Raw genomic sequence first — 27,881 nt, 5'->3', positions numbered from 1 at the left:
ATATATATATATATATATATATATATATATATATATATATATAAACTTTATACAGTCTATTTACAAAACAGTTCTTTCTGTTCTCAAATCTGATTGGCTGAGAGCCTTTTCCAGGAGTGCGATATTCTAGTGATAACAGAGCTCCAACCGTTTCATCGTTTGTATCACTCCACTTGCAGTATTTCTCAGAGCAAGTGTCATGGCGGATGCCCTAATCCACTATAATTAAATAATAAATTCTATCAAACCTCTACAATTAATCCAAAATGCCGCTGCAAGATTAATCTTTAATGAGCCGAAAAGAAAGCATGTCACACTTCTGTTCATCAATTTGCACTGGCTACCAGTAGCTGCTCGCATTAAATTCAAGGCATTAATGTTTGCCTACAAAACCACCACTGGCTCTGCACCCATTTACCTAAATTCATTACTCCAGAGTTATGTGCCCTCTAGAACCTTGCGTTCTGCAAGTGAACGGCGTATTATTGTGCCATCTCAAAGAGGCACAAAATCAATATATATATATATATATATATACCTTGCTACGTGTACTGCGTTAGGCTAACCGAGACTTGTCATTTGCACTCATATATTATTGCTCTTTTGTTAGTTTTGACTGCTTTTATTGTCCTCATTTGTAAGTCGCTTTGGATAAAAGCGTCTGCTAAATGACTAAATGTAAATGTAAATAAATAATACTGTTTTTGTGTCAAAGAATGTTGTTTTAAGAGTATGTAGTTGTTTAGACTTCAAATACATTTCCATTTCCATTTAATCATTTAGCAGACTCTTTTATCCAAAGTGACTTAGTTACAACTGAGGAAAAGCAATCAGACCAATAAGAGATCAACAGTATGAGTGCTGTGACAAGTCTCAGTTAGTCTAACATAGTACGCATAGCAAGTTTAAAAAAAAAATTTGATTAGAGCAAATAGAATAGAAATATGCAGTTTGTTAATAAAGATAGCATCTATTTGAAATTTTGCTTTGATGTTTTCGGAGATGTGAGCTCCAGGGCGTCAGCGGCCATTCAGCGCTCATAAACCCGCTGAGAGCGCCTCACCTCGGTCAGATCTTCTGAAATTTGCAGCCGACTCTGATGTCTCTATAGTGATTAAACATGAGATATATTTTGTTTTGGTCCCATTAATCTATTATTTGTTCTTTTTTTGTAATCAGATTTGACTATTTTATGATATATATATATATATATATAGTTTACTATTTTATATATATAGTTTGAATAATTATACAACATTTGGAAAAATGTTTTAAAAAGCCTTTTATTTAGAAGTAGCTTATAGCATAACACATTGCAGCACGTTGTCACTGCTTGATATCAATTCATGTCAACAATCCAATAATTTATTTTCTGACTGATAAATGAACACAGATTGAAGCATTTAGCATGGCCAAAACATTTTATTTGTTCTTATTTTCCTGTAGTAAACTTTAGTTATCATGAATAAAATATAAACAGCCCAAATCTCCAAAATAAAGAATAAAGAAAAGCCACATAAAGTTTCATTAAAAACCTCACAGGGTCAGAAAACAGTGAGCATAACTTAGATAATCAGTCTGTTTTTCATTATCATCGCTGTTTTCTTTTTTAAAACGTAAAAAGAAACACTGAAATGAAAAAAAAAAAAATACATTTATGCATGTCAAGTATGCTTGTTTTCACCTCTTGGTTTCCTATTACGTACTGGCTAGCTGAAAAGAGGAACACAGTGAAAGCATAATAAGGAAGTAAATAGATGTAGTGTTTAGAAAAGCAAAAAATAAAATAAAATAAAGGCACTCATGGGCTGCCTAATGTATCGCCCATGAAAAAAACACTTATATATGTATACAGTATAAAAACCTCTCAGATATCTCTCAGATAACATGCTTAACATGTACAATGCAAATTAGAATACAGGAGGAGTGTTAATTACATAACAGAGGACGCAATCATGCATTTGTATGGATCAAGTAAAAATATGTAGATTTCTGATGCAAGGATAAGAGACATAACCCATGATGCATATGGCAATAGAGCTCTCACATTTGATGTGACATGTAAATGACTCTTCTTTTGAACATATGGTACCTTAATTTAACATAACATGTTTTTTATAATATGTATCTCCCTGCTATGAGAGGGACAGTACAATCATGATATTATGGGTACTTCATATTTTGGTTACTTGTTACATGATGAAGGCATAAAATTGGCATTAGCTATTGTATTATTTGTTTTTTCTTTTAAACAAATCTCAGGCAAACTTGACCTATCTGACTTTTGTTATCAGGGACAATCCAAAGAAAATGCACAGTGGGCATTAGCTATTGTATTATTGCACTGTTTTTTCTTTTAAACAAATCTCAGGCAAACTTGACCTATCTGACTTTTGTAATCAGGGACAATCCAAAGAAAATGCACAGTGAAAGACAATGGCACGATGCTTTAAATACTAACAGCGGTTGTTGCATACACATTTGCAAATTGTTTTGATGAAATGATCTGTGACTTTGTTTTAATGGTGTGAAATGAAGCGAGTGAGCAAAAGGATGCATGAAATGTGGGAGTAGTTAGTTGAAAACTGATTACTTTACATTCACTGCATCCAACGACCATTGCCGCCACCACTTCCTCTTTAATGGCTGTAGAAAATAGGTTTTAAGAGAAGTGTTGTACTGTAAACACTCCAGAGAACACGAAAAGGACTGATGGACATATATATGCACAAACATGTCATTATTCAATGATTGCATATAAGAATATAGGCGATAGTGAGAACGTGGCTTTTAAAAATGTTCGACAGCGCTTCCACAAAGCGTTTTTCTTTAGCAGAGGGCTACAGTGGCATAGAGCACTTTGGTGAGAGGTGAATTTTAAGGCAATACTGTGAACTCAGTGTTTGCGGGGTCGTCCAGCAGGGCTGTTTCATTTGTCTTGCATCTTCTCTAGGATGGGCACGATCATGTCGAATTTGGGCCTCTTGGCAGGATCCTCGTTCATGCAGATTTTCATTAGCTTGCAGATGTGGGGGGAAATGCCCGGCGGGATGGTTGGCCGCAGTCCCTCTAGTGCCACCTAATGAAGAGAGAAGGAATAGCCAGGGTCAGAAATTAATTTTTTCCAAGAAAGGAATGAGTTTGTTTCTTTATCTGAACAGATTTGGAGAAATTTAGCATTACATCACTTGCTCGCCAATGGATCCTCTGCAGTGAATGGGTGCCGTCAGAATGAGAGCCCAAACAGCTGATAAAAATGTCATAATAATCTACAAGTAATCCACATGACTCCAGTCCATCAATTAATGTCTTACAAACTGAAAAGCTGCATGTTTAAAACAAATTCATAATTAAAGCATTTCTTTGTAATTTCTTGCCAAAATAGTCCATAATCAATAAAAACGCTTCCTCTAGTAAAAATAGTCCATCCCGTTATCATCTCACATCAAAATGCACATATTTTTTTACCTTTGTTTAGAAATGTTTTTGACTCTTTTCACTTCTAGATAGCGTTTGATCATATTTCTCTCCTGATTCAGACGAGAAAAAAATATTATTGACTCATTTGAAGTGGAAAAACGTCTCCGTGATGGTTTTGCGGATTGAGGATTATTTGTATGTTTTTATCAGCTGTTTGGACTCTCATTCTGACGGCACCCATTCACTGCAGAGGATCCACTGGTGAGCAAGTGATATAATGCTAAATTTCTCCAAGTCTGTTCCAATGAAGAAACAAACTCATCTACATCTTGGATGGGTCGAGGGTTAATATGTTTTCAGCAAATTTTAATTTTGGGTGAACTATTACTTTAAGGGTCAGAATTTGCCCCCTAAAAGCGATTTCCTGGTGCCTTTTAACCTTTGTCAAATATTTCAATCAATCAATCAATGTCAATCACTCAGTCAATCAGAATAGTAGTGAAAGACAGAAATATTATAACAAAAATTATTGTCAATTACTGCCCTTAATGATGATTAGTAATGTTGGTTAAAGGAATTCATTACATGCAAAGAATGTTCCCAATGGCTGAAGTGCTCAATGAGGTAACTGCAAGTTCACATGAGTTCAGCGCTCTCACAAGAATGGCGATAGTCGTATTACGTTTAGTTTAACTGTGCAGAGGCATTTTTTTCACCATATCTTGCATTTGGGGGGCATTTTTGTTTATTTTGGCTGCATTTTTACCCCAAGCACCCCTAAATTTTTGTTTCTTTTTGGTTCAGCTCTTGCTTTCCAAAGTCATAGAATCATCTCACCTTCATGCCAATTTCCATGTTTGAGAGGTCAGCGAAGGGCACCTCTCTGGTGACAAGCTCCCAGAGCAGCACTGCAAAACTCCACATGTCTGCAGAGCGCCGGTTAATCTCCTCTGGCTTCTTCTGCAGGGCTGAGAAGAGATGATAAGATATCAGTGAATCAAAATTTAAGGTGCGGTCACATCTACCACTGTTCTGCAAATTTCTGCAGGTAAAATCCAGTCATTTCAAAAGGAATTCACGCAACTGTGAAGAAAGATTTCTCCATGCAGATTTCACAATGGGTTCACACTGGTCATGCAGATTTGCTGCATTGCCCAACAGAAAGCTGCTTGGTTTGAATGTGACTTTTGTGTGAGCTGTGCTTCATATATTGGTTCACTACTGATAATAGACACTGAAACTTTTTTGCCTGAGAAAATTTGTAGAAATTTCGCTAATGTGACCATATCTTAGACAAATAAAGTGGAAAAAATTAAATCTTCTTGAGAAGTTTGAAATTAAGAATTCAGTGAATGAAGAAAGGAACAGTACCTTCAGGTGCCACCCATGCAGGAGAGTACATCCTGCCAGGACACTGAAAGGAGAACTTAACATCTGCCATGCTTATCCTGGCCGTCATGTCTTCATCAATCTGATGTCAATGAATCAATGAGAACAGATTCATTAGGATGTGTGAGCATGAAACAGTCAGTTAGGGTAAGCTCAGGTTTTTGCAGCCTCAGACAGTTGATTGTGTGTAATGTGACCAGTACAGCTATTAGTAGTTTGAGAAGTTGTTTGGTTGAGGCTTGGCTTTACTATCGTGCTTTAAACTGATACCTACTGACATTCCATAAGGACATTACAGACCACTGATGTTTGTTACTCCAAAATCTTAAGAGGCATTGAGAAATCCACTACCAAAGAATGTACTTTCACTGCATTACTTCACAATGTGAAACTCTGAACTTGTGGTGGGATGCACAGATACTTCACAGATAACTGAGACCATTTATAAAAGTTCCTGTTCACATTGGTCTATCTGCTGAGACCACATTAGTGGAGTGCAAGTTTCACTGAATCAGTTCCACATACCATGACAGCAAATAAACAAACAGTGAAAGTGTATTTCGCAATCACCGGTTAACCCTGAGTATCTAAATTCTGTGGAAATGAATCTAGTGCTCAGCTTGTAACTACACATCGTAATGTTCTCTTGTAGAACAGGAATAGACACTCTGGAAAAACCCAAAGTTGTAGAAACCAAAATTAACAGGAAACGTCTGCTTTAAGTTCCTCACCATGACGCTCTTGCTGTTGAGAGAATGCCGAGGGATCATGGGCTCCAGTGTGTGCAGGAAAGCCATTCCACAAGCTATATCCAAAGCAAACTTCACCGCTTGCGTCTGATCCACAACAAAGTCTAGATGGACAAGAGAACGATAAAGATACAGGAAATTTAAGTTAAATTTAAGAATTAAAGACTTCCTCTTTTATGTCATGTCCCGAATTTAAGGAGCAATTAAGCATATTTCTAATATTATTAAACATTCAATAACATTCAAATGAAGTTGACAAACACCAAATGATCTGTGTGAGACAGTAACGTGTGTGTTTTACTCACTGGTTCCCTCGTGAAGCACATTGTAGAGGGAGCCATAGGGCATCCAGTGTGTAATTATGATTGGATGAGGGGCGGGTGGAGACTGACATGCCCCCAACATGGGCAACACGTTTGGGTGGGAGAAGATTCTACAACAGGGGAAACACCAAGGTGGAGAGGGACACATGAACAGACAGAAACAACAGACCACTAACACGATGGAGATGTTTTTACAGATTAAAAAAATGATCATAAAAAAAATAATAATTATCCAGTTGCAGAAGATTATCAGTCAATGGTTACTTAAATTGTGTATTGTCACACAAAGCTATCATATGACTCCAGAAGACTCTGAATATAGCTCACTAGTCATATGGATTTTTTTTTATTATGCTTTTATGTCCTTTTTGAAGCTTGAAAGCTTCAGTCTCCATTCATGTGTGACTAGGGCCTTCTTCAAATTTCTCCTTTTGTTTCACAAAAGATAGTACGCCATTCAGATTTGGAACAGTGTTATTTTAGTATCAGTGTAATTAAACAAAACTACTATTATAGTTTTTATTACTATTTTGAATTCATCTTTATATTTTCCATTTTTATTTACATTTGACTTAACTTTAGTCACTTTTATTAGTTTTTTTATTTAGGTCTATAGATTTGAATGTTTTTTTTTTCAGTTTTAGTTATTTCAGTACATCAAGTTAAAATGAAAATGAGAACGGTTTCTTATACAGCTAGCTGAAATACATGAAGTTAATAATAAGTTCAGTTTGGATTTAGGGCACATCACTCTATGGAGACAGAAAACTGTTATTTTGTTGAACAAATTAAATCCAGTCTTGATGGGGGAGGTGTTGTTGGTGCTGTCTTCCTTGATTTTAAAAAGGCTTTTGATGCCGTTAATCATAATATTCTTTTATCTAAATTGTCAGTTTAATTTTTCTACTAATACGTTAACACGGATGGAATCATACTTAAATTTAAGGAAACAATGTAGAAGAATTATTGATGCATGCTCACCATTTCTTGACTGTAATATTGGAGTTAGGGCTGGACGATATGGCCAAAATTTATATCACAATATATTTCTTAATTTCGGTCAATACGATATAATTCCGATATTGATATGAACACTATTTATCTGAAATAGAAATCTTTTGTAACATTATGTGTGTGTGTGTGTGTGTGTGTGTGTAAAATAGTATATCAGTCTGGCGAGTAAACAAAAAAATTTACTAGCCAATGGCGATTATATTGCCAAGGTGTGCGTAGAGGGTTGAAAATGCAAACTCATTCTCTGCCAACAGGAGGCGCTTTTAGAGTGATAAAACTAGTGGTTTCCCCAGTAAAGGCTGTAATCAAAGCAGCTCCGCTCATGAACGCTACTTTATCAGATCAAATGAAAATGCCATCGAAACTTTTCTGAAGACAGTCGGTTCCCTTCAGAGATACATTCATATAAAACAAGCCGTGTTATGATTTTGAAACGTGCAGTGCTCATGTCAAACGCCACAAATAAATCAATGTATGGGAAACTCTGGTAATGTATATCGAAATATCGGAAATGTGTTTAAAAATCATATCACCATTATTGAAAAAATTATATTGCGATACATATTGATATTGAATTATTGTCCAGCCCTAATTGGAGTCCCACAAGGATCGATTCTTGGACCAATTTTGTTTAGTCTATATATTAATGATCTGCCTACAGTTTGTCCAGAGGTCCAGGTTCAGATGTATGCAGATGATACAGTTGTTTATACTTATGCTAAGACAAAAGACAAGCTGCTATCAAACTTACTGCTGCACTAAACAAAGTTTCAGATTGGCTATGACACTCTTGCCTTATTCTTAATGATTAAAACTGTGGGAATGTATTTTTCAATTAAGAGCGTTGATGAGAGTTGTCCAGATATTTTAGTCAAAAGAGAGGTAATAAATATTGTTGAGCATTTTAAATATTTGGGTACGATTATGGAAGTGCTAGAGAAAGCTTGATAATCTTCAGGAATATTAGGTACCAATTACCTATACCTGTGCACTTTATGCATACAATAATTCTCCCACATTTATCCTATTGTGCTACAAGTATGTCCCAAACAAGTATAACCACGATAAAACCATTATATAGTATTTATAAACAAGCTGTGAAAATTTTACCTAAGAAGCCAAGGAGTTATCATCATTGCACAATTATTAAATATGATTAAATATTAAAAATGCATGGTCCCTGGTAAATAAATGAACTAAACTAAACTATTTAACTATAATAACCCTGATTTGGAATGACGTGAGGTGAATACATGATAACAGCATTCATTTTTGGGCAAACTGTCCCTTTAATCTGTGTATTCTGGGCACACTGGACTAGAGGTTCATCACCTTAGTTTAGGGTACTCCTCATTAAAGTCACGGCTCTTTCTTGTAGTCCAATCCCGCACATGAAGCATCTTGACCACAATCTCTGTGCCCTGCCAGCGGCCTTGCCACAGCTGCCAGAGAGAGAGCAGAGACATCAGTGCTTCCATAAACGCTCTGAGACATGGGTAGCTATTGTGGTTTGGTAAATAAGCTCACCTCCCCAGAGTGGTTCTCGTTGATCTTGGCCAGCATGGAGAGCTGCTTATAATCTATTCCAGCTTGTTTGTTTAGTGTGCCGTTACCTGAAGGCATCATGGGAAAAATATACAACAATCAAACTCGGTTGTGGAGAATTCATATCATTTTATAAGGCAATCTACAGTTATGCTGAATGACAATAAAATGCTTGTTTGCCAAAGCATCTACGTTATGAATTTAAATGGGAATCAGATGTTCTGAGGGTGCTTACGTGGTCGCGTTCGAGTGGTTCCCTTCCAGAAAGTGTCCTTGAAAGGAACTTTGGTCAGGCTTTGTCCCTGTTTCTCCGCCAGCTCTGATTCATAAACACAACAGAATTATTAGGGCTGATAGAACATATAACAGAAACAGATCTTTGAGGCTTCACAATGTTAACAAACAGCCTTTCCAACAAATATTCTTCTGACGTCACATTTGCTACATTATTAAAGAAGAGAGTTTACCTTTCAGATTTGCGGCAAGCTGTGGTTTGGCCTTGTCCAGTGGAGTTTCTCCATACTTGTTGCAGATGCTCACCTGAGCACCATTATTGACCAGATCCTGGAGAGAATATGAACAATAACATATCTGGTATGATTAAAATGACATTAGCTATGTTTCCATCCACCTATTTTTATGCACATTTTGGAATATCGCTTAAAAAAAAATGCTGGATGGTAATGCCAAGATGCGCATAAATTCTAAAAATGCACATAAAAAACGTATGCACACAATTGAGTAGGATAAACATTTTAGCCAATAAGAAAAAATGTGCATAAACAACGATGGAAACACATTTACCGAATAAATTCCACCATGCGCATCAAAAAAAGTAATGTGACTTTGCACGATTTTTTAATCTAATATTTGTATTTTATTTTGTTATTTCAGCAATTTTAATAGTTTTATTCTTAGTTAATAATGACAACACAGTTATCGATGCAATAAAAATTAACTGGAACTACGGAGCTTTCATTATGTAAATGAAAATGACATGGAAGTGATTAATAAGACTTGTGCTATATTCCAAGGCTTCTGATAATGTACTAAAGCTTTATGTGAGGAACAGACCAAAATTCAATCTTTTGTTTACAGTAAAGACATTTGGTAAAATATCTCTGCTGCACAGAAGAAAGAAAATCAATTTATGTATTTTCCCCACACAACACTATCGTATGGATTCAGAAGACTTCAGAAAAATATATTGCACGAGAACCATGTGAACCACTTTTATGATAATATTATGGTGTTTGGAAGCTCTAGTCCCCATTCATTATATTATAACTGCATGGAAAACAGCGTTCACACAATCCAGAGTTTCTCATTTTTCCCAGCAGAGGGCGCTTCTAACTAACCTCTGCCACCAGGTCCTGGGCCCAGAAGCAGGCGTAATGGAGAGGGGTGTTGCCGTGCTCGTTTGCCGCATTGGTATCTGCTTTACACTGGATCAGCTAGACAACACAAACCACAACATTATTTAGTATCCAAAACAGCAAACAAAAACATCCATTCAAAATCTGTTTTTTAGAATTAAAAGGTATAAAAATAGACATTGTCAGTTCCTTATTCCTTCTTGAGTGTTTAAAGTTTGTGTGTGCGAGTATTTATAACTGCTGTTTGCAGCTGTGAGTTTGTTTACACCTTTCTGTGACCGTTGTGGTCACTGTGGTTGTTCAGGTGCAGTTGTGTGTGTGTTTGTGAGCGTTTATCCGCTATGATCTGTTCACACCTTGGCCAGAATGTCACGGTGGCCGTGACTCGCAGCCAGGTGCAGGGGTGTGTCGTCGCCACGGTTCATGACATTGATGCGCGCCCCTCTCATGATGAGCATGTCCACGACACCTGAACGACCCTCACGGCACGCCCAGTGCAACGGACTGAATCCGTGATCATCCCTGCAAGAAACAAACACACGCCAGCATATTTAGAGACAGTCATAATTATCACATGAATACTTATTAAAAAAAATAAAGTATTCATATAATTTTTTTTAAATTCATAAATAAAGAAATTGAAAATTTAAGGCCTAAATTCATTTTATTTAATTTTTTTATTTAATTGAATTATTATTTATTTACTTGCATACATGTTTGGAAACAATGACAAGTTCGGTTTTTGGTTGGACTGGCTTCAAACAAGATGGAAATTTCATATGCAATTCAATTGTATTAATCCTAAATTTAGTCATGAATATTTTTATAGTGCATACTTGTTTGGAAATAATGACAGAAGCTATTTTTTTGTTTGTTTTTTTGGTAGACTGTCCCTTTAAATCAAGGCACATTTTTTTGACGCAGTGGTTGGCGGTAAACTATCTCCAGTCAGGCTAGTGATCCCGCTCTCAGCTGTCTGTCTCCAGCCAGTTAAATATAAACAGCCGTTAACTGGCCCTTTCCTCCAGATTATGTATATCCTCCTACCCCCCTCTGTTTGAGTCTGAGATCCGTTCTCAGGCCTTCCTATTTCCTTTTCAAAACCGCAGTAAAACTCGCACTTACAGTACTTCAGATCGGCGGTGACCCTAAAGTTACAATAACAACACTGTGATCAGATCAGAGCCTGTGCATTAGTGCTGCTACTGAGAGCACATGTGAATGAACCACATGGGGGTTTTACTATTAAACCGCTGAACGCAACTGCTGAGAGTGTGTTATAAATAAACGAAGGTAATGTCTGCAGCTGGTGCTCGTGCTCATCCCCAAAGTAATTACTTGTAAGCTTTTGTCTTCAATAATGAAGTGTTTGTTGAAGGGCTGGGAGTGTGCAGTACAGTAGGAAGTCTCTGGGTAAATAATCAGGCCAGTAGTGTGGCTAAACTTAGGGTAGCTGCTGAAACTACTCACAAGGTCCTGCCGGAACAGACCAGACCACACACATACACACATTCTATCACACACAGGTTTGTTTTTGTGAAAAGTGGGGACATCCCATAGGCGTAATGGTTTTTCTACTGTACAGACCGTATATTCTATTGCTCTACACCAACCCTACCCCTAAACCTACCCCTCACAGGAAACTTTGTGCTATTTCAGATTTTCAATACAATCCATTCTGTGTGATTTATATGCGTTTTGAAAAGTGGGGACATGGGGTAATGTCCTGAAAAGTCACCTTCTCCTTGTAATACCTATGTCATACCCTTGGCATTATACAAATGTATGTCCTCATTTGTCACAAAAATGCGCACACACACACACCGAGTCAAATGGTGGCTTGGTCACAACTGAAGGGGTTAAAGACAAAAACAACAAACAAAATATTAAGACAAATAAACGGGAAGTCTCCCCTCCTCAAATAAATTAAATCAAATTAGACAGTGAGTCCTGAGCTTCCCAATGGGAATTCCGGAATGTTCTTTATTTCTGGCTAAACTGCACATTTCAAGGAAGGAAGGAGGGGAAAAACGAAAGAATGCAAGCAAGCAAGGCAAGGAAAGCGACGAACAAATTAGGAAAGAAAGCGGAAAAGAAAAAAACTTAAAAAGGAAGAAACTGGGAAAGACAGGAAGCTAGAAAGGAAGAGGGAAAAAAATTTGGAAGAAAGTGGGAAATAAATAGTGGGAAAAATGGAGTATAGGATGCAGAAAAGGAAAAACCGTGGAAGAAAGACAGCTCGCATGAAAAAATGGAAGCGGGAAAGAAAGGAGTTAAGAAAAGCAGGAGGAGAGGAGAGAAAGACAGAAAAAAAGGAAGAAAGAAAGAAAAGGAAGATGGATGGAACGAAGCGGGAAAGAAAGAAAGAAAGAAAGAAAGAAAGGACAAATAAATAAAAAGCAAAGAAAGGAAGAGTAACAGGAAGAAACATGGGAAAGACAGGAATAAAGTTGTAAAATAATCTGAAAAGGAAGAGGGAAAAAAACAGAAAAAGAAAGTGAAAAGGAAGGAAAGAAAGTGCAGAAAAGGAAGATGGATGGATGGAAGAAAGAAAGAAAGAAAGAAAGAAAGAAAGAGCTGGAACAGAGGGGAAAAAACAGGAAAAAAGGAAGAATGCAGGAAAGAACAAAAACAGTAAGTAAAGAAGGAAAGAAAGAAGGAATAGTATAATGAAGAAACTGGGAAAGACAGGAAGAAAGTTATAAGGTAAGCTAGAAGTAAGCTAAAAAGTAAAAAGAGAAAATACAACCCTCTACGGACACCTTGGCAATTGAATCGCTTTACTCGCGCGTGACTTGTATTAACAACTTTGGCCCGTTTAGAAACTTTGCCGTGTGAAAGCGAACCGCACCAAGAATAAAAAGCAACATTGTAATAATTTTAATCCCTGTTTCGGAACAAAGCAATCGATCTACAGGTGTGAAAACACCCTTAGTCGCATATGCGAGTGATTTACTCGCAATGTAGAGGGTTGAAATATGGGGGGAAATAAGTGGGAAAGCAAGAAAGAAAAAAAGATGGGAAAGAAAGTTGAAAAGAAAAGAAAAGATAAAAGAAAGAACATGGGAAACAAGGAAAGAAAAGAAGGAATTGCATAAGGAAGAAACCCAGAAAAACTGGAGAAATGTTGGAAAGGAAGCAAAAATGGAAGCTAAAACAGTGCAAGACAATAGAAAATTAACAAGAAAGAGAGCAAGTAAGGAAGTGGGGGAAAAAATGAAAAAGAAAGCAGGACAATGAAGAAAGGAGAGCTATCTGTGGTGACTTATCACATCACTCAGCAGCGCTCCGACACACAACTGAAGCAGCAGAGGGGCGGACTGCAGAAACCAGCGCGGGAAACACAGGAAATAATATTCCACGCTCTCTCTTCCACCGCTAGCGGCTCCCTCCCTTTGCCTGTGTGAGTGCGAGCGCTCGGGCCAATTCATATCCAGTTAGTTTCTTTCTCTTGTCCTTGTAAGGACGTGAAGCACGCGCTGTTAACCAGCACACACACACACACACACAGAGAGAAAGGAACGTTTACGCTAACATACTTACAAACGTACAAAGACAGACTATGTAAACATTGATACTGGAGTCACAGCTAAAAGATTACGTCTTGAGTCTGAGGTTATACGATCAAAGAGTTGAAAAGCTTGCTTATTAAGAGCTTCCTCCGGCCAAAAAGCGTTCTGGGGTTGCATTCGGCGATGATTTAAAAGTACAACTCCACATCTGAGTTCAGGTTTCTACCTTTCAGCAACAATCTGGTCGAGTGAAAGCTCATACTGAATTAGACCATAAACCGCACATCAGTGAGGCGCCTTGGTCTAAAAACGTATCTGAGCTAATAGGGTAGTGAAGTGGGCCAGACTGACGTATATGTGACAGGAAATGTAGCTGGAAAAGGTCAAATAATATTGTTAGTACCTTCTGATTCAAAACAGACATCAAAAAGGATGTACGAGTGTTATATTTTTAGAAAAACAAGAAGTTAAAATACAGGAAGTATTTTAGTAGTAAATAATTCACTCTAAACACTGTAAATGCTTCTGATTGGCCTGAGTTTCAGTAGCTTCAGTGTCCGTTTTAAAGCCACAGAGACAAACACAGCTGTAACCTAGCATTTAGTTTGCTTCAGGCTTCTGTTCTGCTATCATTAGCCGCTCTGATTTCTGTCCAGACATCAAGAATGAAAAACAGCCACACAATATGTCAGTTTCTCTTTGAGTCACAATTTGAGAGCAGACTTACAGTCAACCTAAATGGCATTCGCTACTAGAGAAGCACAAATGCAAAATTTGAGTGCTGATACGGATATCCGATCTGCAAAACAACTTGATGATGTAACGCATAGTATTATACACTGCACACAAGCAACATACAATAAAACTTGCAAGAGTACAGAATTGCACATGGAAAGTCTTTGAACACTTTTACTTTTAACAATAATGTTGTTTAACTTAAATATTTCACCATATTCTTTTCCTTTTAGTCCATTCTACTCTAAGTAAAATTTATTATTGTATAAAAATATGTCAGACCAAACGTTACAACAATTTGAAAATTTTATTTTCATTTAAAAACATCTATGAATTTATTTGTCAAACATAGGTGTATCTGTCAAGCTTTAAGTTACTTTCTTAATACATGTTCAATGAATATACCTAATACATGTGTTCTGATCGAGTAGGATTTATCAGAATGTGTTCATTATCTGTTATCTAAATGTAATAACTTCTCTTTTGAAATTACCTTCCTGTTCCACTGAACAAGATGTTCTATGTTTAATTTAACATAGTATTTGTATTATTATCTTAAAGTTAAATTAATGAATGTCAAAATAGCAATAAATGTCATTTTTCTAAATTTTTTGCATTAAAGATTTACCAACATAAATGAAAAATGCACTGCGTGAAACAGTGCATAATAAATAAGCGTAATAAATAAGCCTATTTATTACGCAGCGCCTGAAAATAGGCTTATTGGAAGTTACCTAGCTGGGGACTATTTTCAGGCACTGCGTAATATCATTGCACCTGCTGCACGCATGGTACGGCAGCAAAGTTCCTTGATTATTACACCGGAATGAGAGTATAGTTCCTAGCCATATCGGCTTAAAAAAATCGCAACTTTTCATTTTCCATCGGTCTTAGTACACAATGTAACTACAGAAGAGTTCAGTTTTAAATAGGACAAATATAGAAACTCTTTGGTCATTTTTGAGCGAGATGCTAACGGTCTAATCAGATTCAATGATCTATGCTAAGCTACAGCTAAAAGTGCTACCGCCAGACCCGGAGATCGGCTGAATGGATTCGAAAACGGTAAAACTCAACTGTTTAACTCTATGGAGTTGGAAAATGAGCCTATTTTCAAAAATAGTGGCGTGTTCCTTTAAGACCTATTTAATCGGCGTATAAAACATTTGAAATGAAATATTTGTTTAATTTTTATTTTGTGTTTGACTGTTAAAACAAAAAAATTTGTTGTTTGTCTCAATAAATTGGGTTAATTTAAAAATACAATGGTTAAATATAAACATTTTTTTCTATTGCTCTTTGTTTTAAAAACGGTTATAAAAATTTCAATAATTATCGATACCAAACGATATGAAACATTATATCGTTGATACATTTTTTTAGCTATATCTCCCAGCCCTATGTCAGTTTGCTAAAACTTTGCTAAATGTCTTAACAGCTTTTTGGATATTGCTTAACATTACTTTCCCTTCAGTGGAACAGGAAGCTCATTTTGGTGGTAAAGGTTTTTATTTTAATGAAACATTGCATAATAAAAAAAATAATAATCTGTCATGCATTAAAAACATAGTTCACCCAAAAATGAAAATGTCATCATAATTTACTTAGCCTCATGTTGTTTTAAATCTGTATGAATTTATTTCTTATGCTGAACACAAAGATATAGAAGAGATATTATGAAGAACGTTGGTAACCAAACAGTTGCTGATAGCCATTGATTCCATAGTATTTTTTCTCCTACTATGGACATCAATGGCTTCCAGCAACTTTTTGGTTACCAAAAATCTTCTATAAAAAGCCTATCTTCTTTTGTGTTGTTCAGCAGAAGAAAGAAACTCATACAGGTTTGGAACAACTTGAAAGTCAGTGAATAATGACAGAATTTTCATTTTTGAGTGAACCATCCCTTAAAGAAAATAAATACGTCTAAGTCTATTTTAAAGTCATATTATACATTTAGAGATAAGAAGATAAAATATAAGATAGGACAAAGTCCAGTTTGCTGACTGACATGCTGTAATGTGAAGCATAAACAACGCCCATGTATGTCTGCTATTTCCTGTCTCCTCCCACAAACACGTAAGGTTGTGACATCTCAAGCCATACTGAAACTCCTCATGGCCCTTCAGAAGAACTGAATCAAACAGCCACCATTCCCATCAACCATTTCAAAGCATCAAAATCATTTTAATTGGCAAACCGCAATAGTCAATAGCGAAAGGCGAATCCTTTAGCTGGAGTTTTTCTATTTCCGGAAAAGGAAAACACTTTGAGACGGATAAGCAGGGAGAGAGAGAGAGAGAGAGAGAGAGAGAGAGAGAAGTGACACAGAGAGGACTGGTATGGCTCAAGTCAGCATGCTTTGGTTGGTGAGCTCATCGAATGGAAACTATTCATCCCAACCATTTCGTTTTAGCCCAGACCGTTCCCTCCTCCCCCTCTTCTGAGTCACAAATTAGACATGGACTCCAACTCACACTGGCCTGAACGGCAGATCTGTAGAGGGTCAACTGCTGTTTAGAGTAGGGAATGCTAACATAAATAAAAATAAATTTGGGTTTTTTGCTAATTGAGTTGGCGTTTTCCCCTCCTCTTACTGGCAGTTTCTCTAGTAAGTCAAACATTTCCTTTGTCACATAATTTCAAAGTCACAACTTCAGCCATGTGAAGAGCACAGGAAATGCCTAGATAGTGATCTACATCAGACGCTTCAACACTTCATCTAAACTGGCCGCTGCCTGCAATCTGCTGATTCTGTGCTGAATCAGCACCGGTGAACCATTCGTCTCTGACCCCTTCCTTTCAGGTTATAATTCTTGTGGCTGACAGCAATTGAGAACGGGTCCAGATTAGATTCTTTACAAGTTCTTGGAGATCTACCTGGACATTTTCCTCTCTCTTGTGCTTCCCAGCTGTTCTGGGATGTATTAGTGAAGAAAGGCGGGCCAAGGCTGTTTGTGAGAGGGAGCTTGGCAGAGGTGGAGGTATTTGAAGAGGGTGCATGAATCGACTCTGCGTATGCTTTACACCATATCGGGCTAGAACTGGAATTCTGGTCTTCAACGTGTGGAATGTTTTCCGTTTAGTTTGTAAGAAACAGATGGGATATTTCAGGTCTTATTTCTTTAAACCTAGTCTAACAACATTCAATTTCACAGAAGGGCTGCACAATATTAAAAAGGAAGCCAAAAGGAAAAGTCAATAATATTTAGAATTTCTATGCTATTTTGTCTAAATATTATACATAAAACATTAAAAACTAAAATCTAAACCATTGGATTTTATTAAAAAAAAAATAAACTAAATTTTACATATATTCATTTCAAACAAAACAAAACAAAAATTAAAATGTAAAAATAAATTTTAAATGCTGCAAGTGAATTTAGGCATCTTATTATAATGTACAGTATGAAAAATGGATATTCATATTTCATACTGAGATTTGCTAATGGTTAGATTTAAGAGTGTATTTGTTTTTATTAAATTATTAGTGTTTTTAAAAAACTAACTTTAAATGAGAGTAAGATTTGTAAAAAAATAGGGGAAATTGGCATTCACACATATATATCCAATATCGACAATACTGATAAATAAATAAAAAATCTCTAACATTGGCTGATAACTGATATGGTAGCCATATATCCAATTAATTAACATATCTGATGTTACAATAATGCAATCATTGAATTGAACACATTAGCATCCTATTTTAAGTTGTGGATACTCAATATATATGTACATTTCCTAAAACGTCTGAGAAAGTTAATTTAAAAAAAAAAAAATTTTATTAGGAAATACACTTAGCATTACACTTACATTTTAGCAATATGGCGGTATGTTTTGTATGGGTAAAAGATCTTGTTTTTTCTGGTATCAAAAACATAAACTAGTACTAGTAGAATTATACAAGAATAAGAATTTAATACTGAATATTATTAATGCCTCAAAACGATCTGAAAAGCTGTGTATGCCACGACAAGCCGAATAACTGAATGAAATCCACAACACAGACGAAAAGTGATAAAAATCTACCCTCATCGTCTTTCAGAGTCACTGCTCCACTGCGCCCAGGGATTAGAAGACTGATAAAAGTGAGGGGTGAACTAAAGGACAAGACCTGACAGAAGATCCTCACAAACAGGACAGTTTCTTCACAATACATTTTGAATTTCCCAAGGTTTTTGGGGGCGTGGCCCCTACCGACAGCATCCAAGATCATATTTGAATATAGAGAAAATAAGATAACTGCTAAACCAAGACTGTACAAAACCACAAATAAGTGGTCTCTACAACCACACGGCAATCTAACTAATAACAGCTCTGTCTAAATTCATATTAGGACTCATTTAAACACACTCACCCCTGGTTTAGGTCGTTCTCGGTGTTGTCCAACCAGAGGCGGACGGCTACCGCGTTGCCTTCACGGCACTGAGTGAAGATGTCATCCATCTCTGCACCCTCTCTCCTCTCACGCTACCCGAATCGTTCGTCCCCTACCAGGAGCGTCCTGGGAGAGGCGTCTGATGCTGCTGTACCCTAAAGATGACAGGCCAGGGTCTGACAGAACATCCAGCCACGGGAAGGGTGTGATGGGACAGTCTCTTCACAGCCACAAGGCAAGTGTCTGGTGTCTGTGCTGCGCTGCAGAGAGACGAGAAGAAGGAAGCTCAGATGAGCTGTTTTGAACACTGCTTGCACAAAACACTCTGTCACAGTTCAAGTCACTAGGGAACAAAGACTAAAATTTAAAATAACAAGCAGTTTCAAGGAACAGTTGACCAGAAATTAAAAGTTCAATGACATGATGCTCAATTTTTGTTTTGTTTTACCTATTCATTTATTCAAATAAATGTTATTGAAATGTGTGCATACAAGGACTTCAATACACTACTTCTTAATTTAAAAAAAATTGCAACAACAAAAAAAAACTTTATAAATTATATTTATGAATTACTAATTTATTATATTTGTAAAATAATTATAATAACTTTTTACCTTTCTTTTTTGAAAGTACTGATTAAAATGTGTATATTCACATATATTCTGTTATAAAGAAAATACCACATGACATTCCTTAGAGTCATTAAATTAGAATGAAATAAGAGACAATTAACAGAGAGTTGTAATTTTTGGATGAGCTATTCCTTTAATTCACCTCACAGGTTTAAGCAATGGTTTTGTTTAAATATTTGTTCATTAAATGCTGATAGTGATGAATACCCGTGTAATCATACAAGCATCTGCCTGTTATAACACACATATCACTCCCTTACTGAAGTCCAAATCAACCCTCTGCCAACAGAATGTGTTTCTTTAATACTCTGACATCACTCCAACTCATACTTTAGTTAAGAAGTCTTCGCAAAGACCTGTCGTACTTATGAAAAACTACTTGTCTGTTTTATTAGAGAATTAAAGAAAGGCTGTGTTATTAAAAACAAAATGAAAAATGTATCTTAAATACACTTAAGAATTTATTTCTTATGTGAACTGTTATGCATTGTATATACTTTGCTGAGTGTGTTGAGAGATTTTGTACAAAAACAGAACAAATACAGTTAGAAAGGGAAACAATGTGTTCGCTTAGGGAAAATGACAGTTAAATTAGATAAGAGAGACAAAAGCAGAGTGATATCGATTCAGTTATATATGCATTCAATCACAAAGACACTCAGAGGTAAACATGATAGTTAATACTTAGAGAAAGCGGAAAAGAATTAGACACACAGACAGACAGTTATTTTTTTAACAGACAACAGGTAGATGTCGGACAGATTTTATTTAAACTGACAGACAAACAGATTTAAACAGGCAAACTGTTAGAAAGGTATGTTTCGACAGAGACAATTAACGTTAAGTTCAAATAGAATGGGATAGATAGATAGATAGATGGATGGATGGATGTTCAAATATACACGTTCAAAGAGAAAAAGATGAATATTTGGTCAAAAAGACCGATAGAAAGCAAGACAGGCAGGTCAAGAGACAGATAGCGATAGATAGATAGATAGATAGAGTAGGTGTTCAGAAACACAGAAAGGTATTTGCAGCAGACAGACAGATATACAGACAGTCAGACAGACAGGTAATGTTACGTGTTCTCAGTAAGAGTGACATTAGCCGCGCAGCTAACAGACACTACAGCCAAAGAGTGACTAAAGACTCTTAACTGCGGGTGAACCAAAAGGAAAAAAAACATACGGTTTGAATTATAATTTGTGTAATCATGCACAATGAAATTATTTTTTGACTCCACGCTTTATTTATGGCTATACAACAATAGTTTTGTAGTGTTGTGAGCTAGTGCGCTAATGCTGCTAGCAGTCATATACGCCTACAGTCACTGAACTAACTTACACGATCAACACTCGATTCATGCTCCTCTCACACTCAATCGATCATAACAACCATCATTACCTGTTTATATGGCCGCTTTTAGCTGGAGCGGATCAACGGTGATGACTAGAACAGTCTGGACCGACACTCTTCCAGCGTCCACACCCTACTAGTGCCCGAGTCTGAGATCTCCTCCCCGCCGACAGACACACACTCATTCCCCGCTGATCACGCCACTGCAGCGCCCCCGGCTGGAGAGCGAGGAAAACAAGCGCCTCGGGACACGATTCTCCGATTTTCTCTCCTTCAGAACTGTGCCTGCCTGGGGTTATAAATATTCTAATGTACATGAATTTACCAAAAATCATCCCAAACATAGTAAATGTGCACGGTCCTTTCCTTTCGTTGCTGTTACATTAGTATTAGAGCAAAAAAAGGTCTGCTGCTCAATACTACACATAAAATGCAACGTTACTACAATTAAAATATTAGTAGTCACTTGTGTCATCAATGGTTTTATAAAATTAATAAATACCATCAACAGATTCTGAAATACTATTTAATTTAAATACTATTTAATTTATTTAATATACTAATTAATTTATAGGAGATCCTGTTTTATATTTATTATGATAAGTTGGTTGTAAGGTAGTTTCTAGTAATTTTTCATCTTTATGCTGAAGTGATCATGAGGAATTCATTTCTGGAAGATTCTGACATAGGCGTGAAGATTGGAGGAAGAAATATCAACAATCTCCGTTATGCTGATGATACAATTTTATTAGCAGAAACCGAGGATGATCTGAAACACCTTATAGTAAAAATTCAAAGGGAAAGTGAAAAGATGGGACTCCACCTGAACCTCAAAAATACTAAAATAATGTCTACAGCTGGATCTGGAACAATTAACGTAACCATCAATGGAGAAGAGATTGAATGCGTCAAGGAGTTCTGCTTCTTGGGATCTATGATATGATTGACCAAACCGGCGACTGTACACCTGAAATAATGCGTCGAATATCATTAGGAGGTAATGCAATGCTAAGCATGCAACAAATCTGAAGTAAACAGCAAGCAACAAATCTGAAGTAAAGACATCAATCTTACAACCAAATGTAGACTAGTCCAGGCAATTGTATTTCCTATATCAATATAAAGCTGGACTATGAAAAAAAAAAACGATCGAAGGAGGATAGACTATGGGATCAGATTCCCGCCAAATGTATTGCAGTCACGGATAAAAAAAATAACAAGCATGAAACCAAAATTTAAAAACGCAAGTAAAATTATATTGCACAAAATTTAAAAATGAAAGCAAAGTTTTCAGAATAGCAAACAATGGTCATGGATCAAAAAAAGAATGTGTAAATCAAAAATCATGTTTTCCTTGGTTATATTTCTCAGTTTTTTGTGCTCTCAGACATTTTCTGCACATATTTTTTTTTGTATGCTTATGCTGTTTTTCCCTTCACTCTTTATTCCACATTCTGCACTTCTTCCAAATGTTGCAGTTAGAGTTCCATGTAAATCAAGGCGGGCTTAAGCGTCATCATTGGTCCACTAGTTCTAGATTGACAGCTCCTCCTCAGAGAAATATAACCAAGGAAAACATGATTTTGTGTGCAATTCGGATAATTTTGCATTCATATTTCAGTTTTGTGCAATATGATTTTAAGTGTGTTTAAAGTTTTGATTCGTGCTTATTTTTTTAAATGCGTTATTAAATTTTTGATTTACACTTATTATTTTTTGATCCGTGACCATTGTTTGCTATTCTGAAAACTTTGCTTTCATTTTTAAATTTTGTGCAATATAATTTTACTTGCGTTTTTAAATTTTGGTTTCACGCTTGTTATTTTTTTTATCCGTGACTGCAATACATTTGGCAGGAATCTGATCCCATGATATGACCTTGCGGGCACTGCAGGATTTCAGTCCATTGCGGCGTAGTGTGTTACCAATGTTTTGCTTGGTGACTGTGGTCCCAACTGCCTTGAGATCATTAACAAACTCCTCCCGTGTAGTTCTGGGCTGATCCTCACCTTTCTCATGATCATCCTTACCCCATGAGGTGAGATTTTGCACGGAGCTCCAGACCGAGGCCAATTGATGTTTGTTTTGTATTTCTTCCATTTCCGAATAATCGCACCAACAGCTGTCTCCTTCTCACCAAGCTTCTTGCTGATGGTCTTGTAGCCCATTCCAGCCTTGTGCAGATCTACAATCTTGTCTCTGACATTCTTTGAAAGCTCTTTGGTCTTGGCCATGGTAGTGGGAGAGGTTGGAATGGAAGATACAGATTGTGTGGACAGGTGTCTTATACACCTAACGAGCTGACATTAGGAGTAACTTCTTAAAGTGGCAGGACTAATCTGTGTTCCACATGGGCACATAACCAATCTGTGGGAGCCAGAATTCCTGCTGGTTGGTAGGGATCAAATACGTATTTCAATCACTGAAATGCAAATCAATCTCTAACCTTTAATATAATGTGTTTTTTCTGGATTTTTTTGGTTGGTATTCTGTCTCTATCCATTAAAATAAACCTACCATAAAAATTACAGACCCTTCATTTCTTTGTAAGTGGGCAAACTTACAAAATCAGCAGGAGATCAAATAAATATTTTCCCCACTGTAAAAATACCACATACAGATTTAATAATGAATAAAGAAGTCAAATAAATTATCTTTCTATCATGCACTTTTATTAAAAGACGCATGTTAGCCAGCAGTACATAGTTATTCACTGTTTTAGTAGAGGTATTTAAATATTTATGAAACCCATTCCATGATCAACTGTCTTTAAAAGGCTTTTGTGACTTTTGGCTGTTAAGACTGAATATGCAACATAAACAAAATCTCCTAGACATATCTTCTCTGCCATGTCTCAAGATCAAGATGGATTTTGGGGGCTCTGTCCTGCTCCCCCTTCAGACCGTGTTTCAGGGATTGATGTGGTTGTTACACTGCTGGGCTTCAGATTGAGTTTTTCTACTGCACTCAAGATGGGACCTCCATCTACTTTAGGTACACTAGAAGATGTTGAGATCTCTGGTGATGGTGCTACTAGTCCTTCTAAAGACTCATTTGTAAAGGTTTGTGAATTGTTTGGTACTGTGGGCACATCTGTCAATGATTGTGTTTGTTCAAAAGCTGAGACATTTGTCTTTATATCTGATGGATTATTAGAAACTGAAGGTATATGTGGGCTCTCAAGTATTGGTGTTGTTGCTGTGATGGCAGTAGATGGATTTTCTAATGATGAAGCACCTCCTTGTGCTGCAGCTTTGCTCTCCATCTCCTGCATTCGTTTCTGCACCATCGCGGGCATCAGCTGCACATACGTGCCCATTAAATGGTGATTGGTCCTTATTAACTTGCCAGCACAACTGTCAACACATCGCTCCTGGTAAAACAACACAAACAAAAAGACAGAAACGGAATAAATGAACTTTTCCACGACATTCTAATTTATTGAGATGCACCTGTATATAACTGTCATAGTACATTTATGTATAATGACCAGGGTTTCTGCAGGTTTGATGGGTAACACACTGTTAATATGTTCTCTTAATGTCAATGTGAGTTGTATTACAACTCACACAATAAGTTGACTTAGCAACACTTCAGATTTTGAAAATACAACTTCCAACTGATCTCCATCACTTTTTAATTAATTTTACAAAAAAAATTAACTAGCTCTGCTCCCAAACACTGGTATATGGGAAAAAAAACTATTTCATTGTACTTCACACTGCAAAAAAGTGATGTTCTTCCTCAGTGTTTTTGTCTTGTTTCACCATGCAAATGTTTAAAGATTCTTAAAGGAGACATATTATGTCCCTTTTTACAATACGTAATATAAGTCGCTGGTGTCCCCAGAATGTGTCTGTGAAGTTCGTGGGTGTAAACTTACAGATTATGGGGTGGTAATATTATAATGAGATCCCTTTGCCACGTCACCAAGTGAGCAAAATCAAACGCGCTCGTTTTCTCAGACGCTTGCAGAAAAAGGCTTCCCAAAACAAAGTTACTGGGTTAATCTTTTTCACGTTTCCTTGGTTGGTAGATGCACCGGAGACCTGATTATAGCACTTAAAACCTGGAAAAGTCAGATTTTCATGATATGTCACCTTTAAATCAAGATACATGGTCAAAATGAAAACGAACTTTATTTTGTTCCATTTTTCAAGACATTTACATTTGCATCTCAATTACGTGTATCTTGATTTATGGATGTTTGGATATTTGTATTAGAAAACAAAAATACGGAGGAAGACATTTTTTTGCAATGCATGCAACATTTAATGCCATGACTTCATGAATTCAAGACTTTCTGCTCTGATTTAAAACTTTTTAAGGCCTTAACTAGTTGAAAAGAGAATTAAGACTTTTTAAGACCTGCAGAATGACAGAAGTCCACCTCCACATCCATAAATGAATAAATAAATAAATTTACACATGCAGATGTAAAAAAGTAAACACTTCTTAATGATTTTGTGAAATTATATCAAATAATTATGCTCTGCTATGTGAAAAATATTTATATTACTATTACTAAGTTAGTGTATTTTTGATTTGCATTTTTGGTTTATGTCATAGGGCTGTGCGATATTGAAGAAAAATGCGATATGCGGTAACTCATTAAATAATGCGATATTCGATATGCGATACGATAATGCTTAAAGTGCCACATGCTCAAATGAAACAGTTTTACTCAGCTGTTGCTGAGTCAGTTCTGTGAACTTCTATAACTATCTTGTGTCATATATATATGGTTATACCACAACGAATTCCTTGTGTTTGCGCACACTTAAGTGGTGAATAAAGCTCATTCTGATTCTGATTCTAATAAGAAAGCACCCCTACAACAACTTCTGAAAGTGAAGGGTAGTGTTTTACTCTAATATTACATAAAAATGTCATTTTAACATTAGTGTAATCATTTTAACATGAGTTTAAGAACTGAATAATAAAAAGTAAAAATAAAACACTGCTTAGTATTTCCTCTTTGAATTCAATATGCACTGATTCTTATTTAAGCTACAAAAGTTATTTAGGTAAGAGCAGTGAGTGATTTTCTCTTTGTCTTTTGTTCATGGCCCCAAATATTGCAAGCTGTACCGATACGCATATTGCGATATGTACATTTGTGATATTCCGATAATTTAAATATATTGCACTGCCCTAGTTTATGAGCCTATATTTTATTTCAAACCTTGCTCATATTTGTTATGTTCCCTACACACACACACACACACACACACACACACACAACAAAAACCAACCAACCACACACATATAACGAAAATCTATATATAACATCCTAGGAACACATCAATTAATACATTTTTTAAACGTTTTTATGAAATTAAAATAATAGGTAAATCATATTTGCCTCACCTCATCCATTGTCAGATTTCTGTAGTTGAAATTGCTTGTGCATCGCTGGAAGCAGATTTCCGTCATGCGATTGTAAACGAGGAGGAAGTCCCGCAACTAAAATCACAAAAACAGTACAATAAAATCATGATTTTATCAAATATTTGTCACATTCATATAAGTTATGCATGAAAAAGATTGCACGCGCTAGCTGTAATACGTACATTTCGTAGCTGTCCGGCGGGGTCCATGGCAATATTGTTGGCAGTATATATCAAGACAAACGTTTATATAACTGCAAATAAATTACAATTGAAAAAGATGAAAATAAGGAATGATATCCAAGAGCTATAGCATGACTTTCAACAGCGCGCAGCCATGTTTACAATCACGTGACTACGGGAGCAAACGCCATGATTGGTTGCGGCGGAAATTTGCAAAAAGTCCTCTCCTCGGTACTGTCTTGTTGCATTTTTTCCTGTCTGTCGTCTCTGTGCGTGAATGAAGACTTTTTACTTTCTTTTATTTTTCTTTTCTTTTTATTAACAAAAGTGGTTAAGGAGTGTAAAAAAAGCTTTTGCAGTTTCTCTCACTATTTTTTTTTTCATCTGACCGTTTCTAGCAACGCTAAGCAGAGGTGGGGGCAAGTCACACATGTTCAAGTCTCAAGTCCCTACCATCAAGTCTCAAGCAAGTCTCAAGTCACAGTACAAACACATCAATCAAGTCAAGTCAAGTCAGTGGCCACCTCAAGCAAGTCAAATCCAGTCCTGCTAAGGATCAAGTCAAGTCACAGTATCAAACAGGAACAAATATTTTTTTGCCACACGACCTTATTAATTTTTCCTCAGAAATTAACTTTCTTAATTATACATTTTAAATAATAATGTTTTAAATATAACATTTTGAATATAGGCAAAATACTACTTTGTATACCGCTAAAGTCTGTAATTGAGAAAATATTGATAAAAATACAAGATAAAAATATGTATCTCATATTTATGTTATATTGAGTCTGACCATCCTAGGAGACAGATCATATCTAACCGATGTCCTTATTACCTTTCTGGGCCTTGAACATGGTAGTTGTGTTGCTGTCTATGCAGGGTCAGAAAGCTCTCGGATTTCATCAAAAATATCTTAATTTGTGTTCCGAAGATGAACGAAGGTCTTACAGGTTTGGAACGACATGAGGGTGAGTAATAAATGACAGAATTTTCATTTTTGGGTGAACTATTCCTTTTAACAGATACTTTTATTCTTAGAAATGAGGAAATGCCATAACATAAGAATTAGCAAATATGCTCTTATACAGCACACAAGTCATGTGAAGTCATTTATGATACTTTGTGGATATGCTTTTGTGTACTTTTTGAAGCTGGAAAGAACTCCAGACTCAGTTATTGTAATTGGACGGAAACGAGTAACCAGTACATTCTTTAAAAAATTCTCCTTTTATGTTCTGTGGAAGTATAGTCGTAGAACAACAAGAGTGAGTAAATGACTTTCATTTTAGGGTGAACTATCCCTTAAAGGTTTTACAAGTAAATGCGGATTCATTGTGTCTTCAGGTGTTTCTTTGAAGATGGAAAGGGCTTCAGCTACACAGTTGAAGTTGAATATTCTACCTTGATGGTGGAAAGTTCAGGAAAGTGATTTTCTGGCTTTTTGTGTCAGCACTACCATGAGAACTGATCCTGAGGACAGTTGAGATTGAAAGGAAAGTGGATGGAGAAAGAAAGGGAAATGGGATAAGGACATTACACAAGCCAGCTATGAACATATGAGCATGTCTAATTAAATCTGAGAAAACTGCATGAGAGGAATGAATGAAAAATTGAAAATGACGAGTATTGAAATTCAGAAACAAGTAAGAGGTTGTAAGTTGTGAGAGATGTAAGCTGAGGCAGAAGTTGTGAGAGATGAATCATATTCAGACTCCAAACCACAGCCCACGGCGAGAACTGCTGCTAGAAACGTCCAGAGGTGTAAGTGAGTGTCACGTCCCCCGTCTGAGAGATTTGAGCTGATGTCTCTGTCTTTTAGAAGTACTGCATGAGTAATGGGGTGTGCAGTTTCCTCTTGCTGCAGTAAAAGGAA

General features: G+C 36.4%; 2 protein-coding genes across 3 annotated transcripts; both read right to left on the bottom strand.

Annotated features, from left to right (window-relative positions):
* Nucleotides 1-2,331: 2,331 nt before the first annotated feature.
* On the bottom strand, nucleotides 2,332-20,682 carry LOC107720653 (integrin-linked protein kinase). Of its 2 annotated transcripts, none has more exons than XM_016528415.1 (13): nucleotides 20,481-20,682; nucleotides 18,424-18,704; nucleotides 10,173-10,338; nucleotides 9,799-9,894; nucleotides 8,908-9,004; nucleotides 8,676-8,759; nucleotides 8,423-8,508; nucleotides 8,228-8,337; nucleotides 5,864-5,991; nucleotides 5,541-5,662; nucleotides 4,792-4,891; nucleotides 4,258-4,388; nucleotides 2,332-3,079 (listed from the first exon to the last, which is right to left on the bottom strand). In XM_016528415.1, exons 2-13 carry the CDS (start codon nucleotides 18,510-18,512, stop codon nucleotides 2,930-2,932), a joined length of 1,359 nt encoding a protein of 452 aa, XP_016383901.1. In that variant the 5' UTR covers nucleotides 18,513-18,704; nucleotides 20,481-20,682; the 3' UTR covers nucleotides 2,332-2,929. The 2 variants fall into 2 exon arrangements, with proteins under 2 accessions (XP_016383901.1, XP_016383903.1); XM_016528417.1 differs by having other exon boundaries at nucleotides 18,424-18,699.
* A 2,414-nt stretch (nucleotides 20,683-23,096) lies between these two features.
* LOC107720655 (mitochondrial import inner membrane translocase subunit Tim10 B-like) lies at nucleotides 23,097-26,259 on the bottom strand. The gene is made up of 3 exons (XM_016528419.1): nucleotides 26,006-26,259; nucleotides 25,803-25,898; nucleotides 23,097-23,805 (listed from the first exon to the last, which is right to left on the bottom strand). Exons 1-3 carry the CDS (start codon nucleotides 26,030-26,032, stop codon nucleotides 23,293-23,295), a joined length of 636 nt encoding a protein of 211 aa, XP_016383905.1. The 5' UTR covers nucleotides 26,033-26,259; the 3' UTR covers nucleotides 23,097-23,292.
* Nucleotides 26,260-27,881: the final 1,622 nt, after the last annotated feature.

The sequence above is a fragment of the Sinocyclocheilus rhinocerous genome, unplaced genomic scaffold (assembly GCF_001515625.1).
Source record: "Sinocyclocheilus rhinocerous isolate Xijiao unplaced genomic scaffold, SAMN03320098_v1.1 scaffold603, whole genome shotgun sequence".
NCBI lineage: Eukaryota > Metazoa > Chordata > Actinopteri > Cypriniformes > Cyprinidae > Sinocyclocheilus > Sinocyclocheilus rhinocerous.
The sequence above is the reverse complement of the archived record's forward strand: the minus strand, read 5'-3'. Positions and strand labels throughout refer to the sequence as shown.

Excerpts from the sequence above, each read along its gene's own strand:
- LOC107720653 (XM_016528415.1), bottom strand. The coding sequence starts at position 18,512 with ATGGATGACATCTTCACTCAGTGCCGTGAAGGCAACGCGGTAGCCGTC. Across the intron at positions 9,895-10,172 it reads ACCGTGACATTCTGGCCAAG|CTGATCCAGTGTAAAGCAGA; the intron begins GTGTGAACAGAT and ends TGTGTTGTCTAG. Across the intron at positions 4,892-5,540 it reads TCAACAGCAAGAGCGTCATG|ATTGATGAAGACATGACGGC; the intron begins GTGAGGAACTTA and ends CATTGACATCAG.
- LOC107720655 (XM_016528419.1), bottom strand. The coding sequence starts at position 26,032 with ATGGACCCCGCCGGACAGCTACGAAAT. Across the intron at positions 25,899-26,005 it reads CCGCCGGACAGCTACGAAAT|TTGCGGGACTTCCTCCTCGT; the intron begins GTACGTATTACA and ends TTGTGATTTTAG. Across the intron at positions 23,806-25,802 it reads GAAATCTGACAATGGATGAG|GAGCGATGTGTTGACAGTTG; the intron begins GTGAGGCAAATA and ends TTGTTTTACCAG.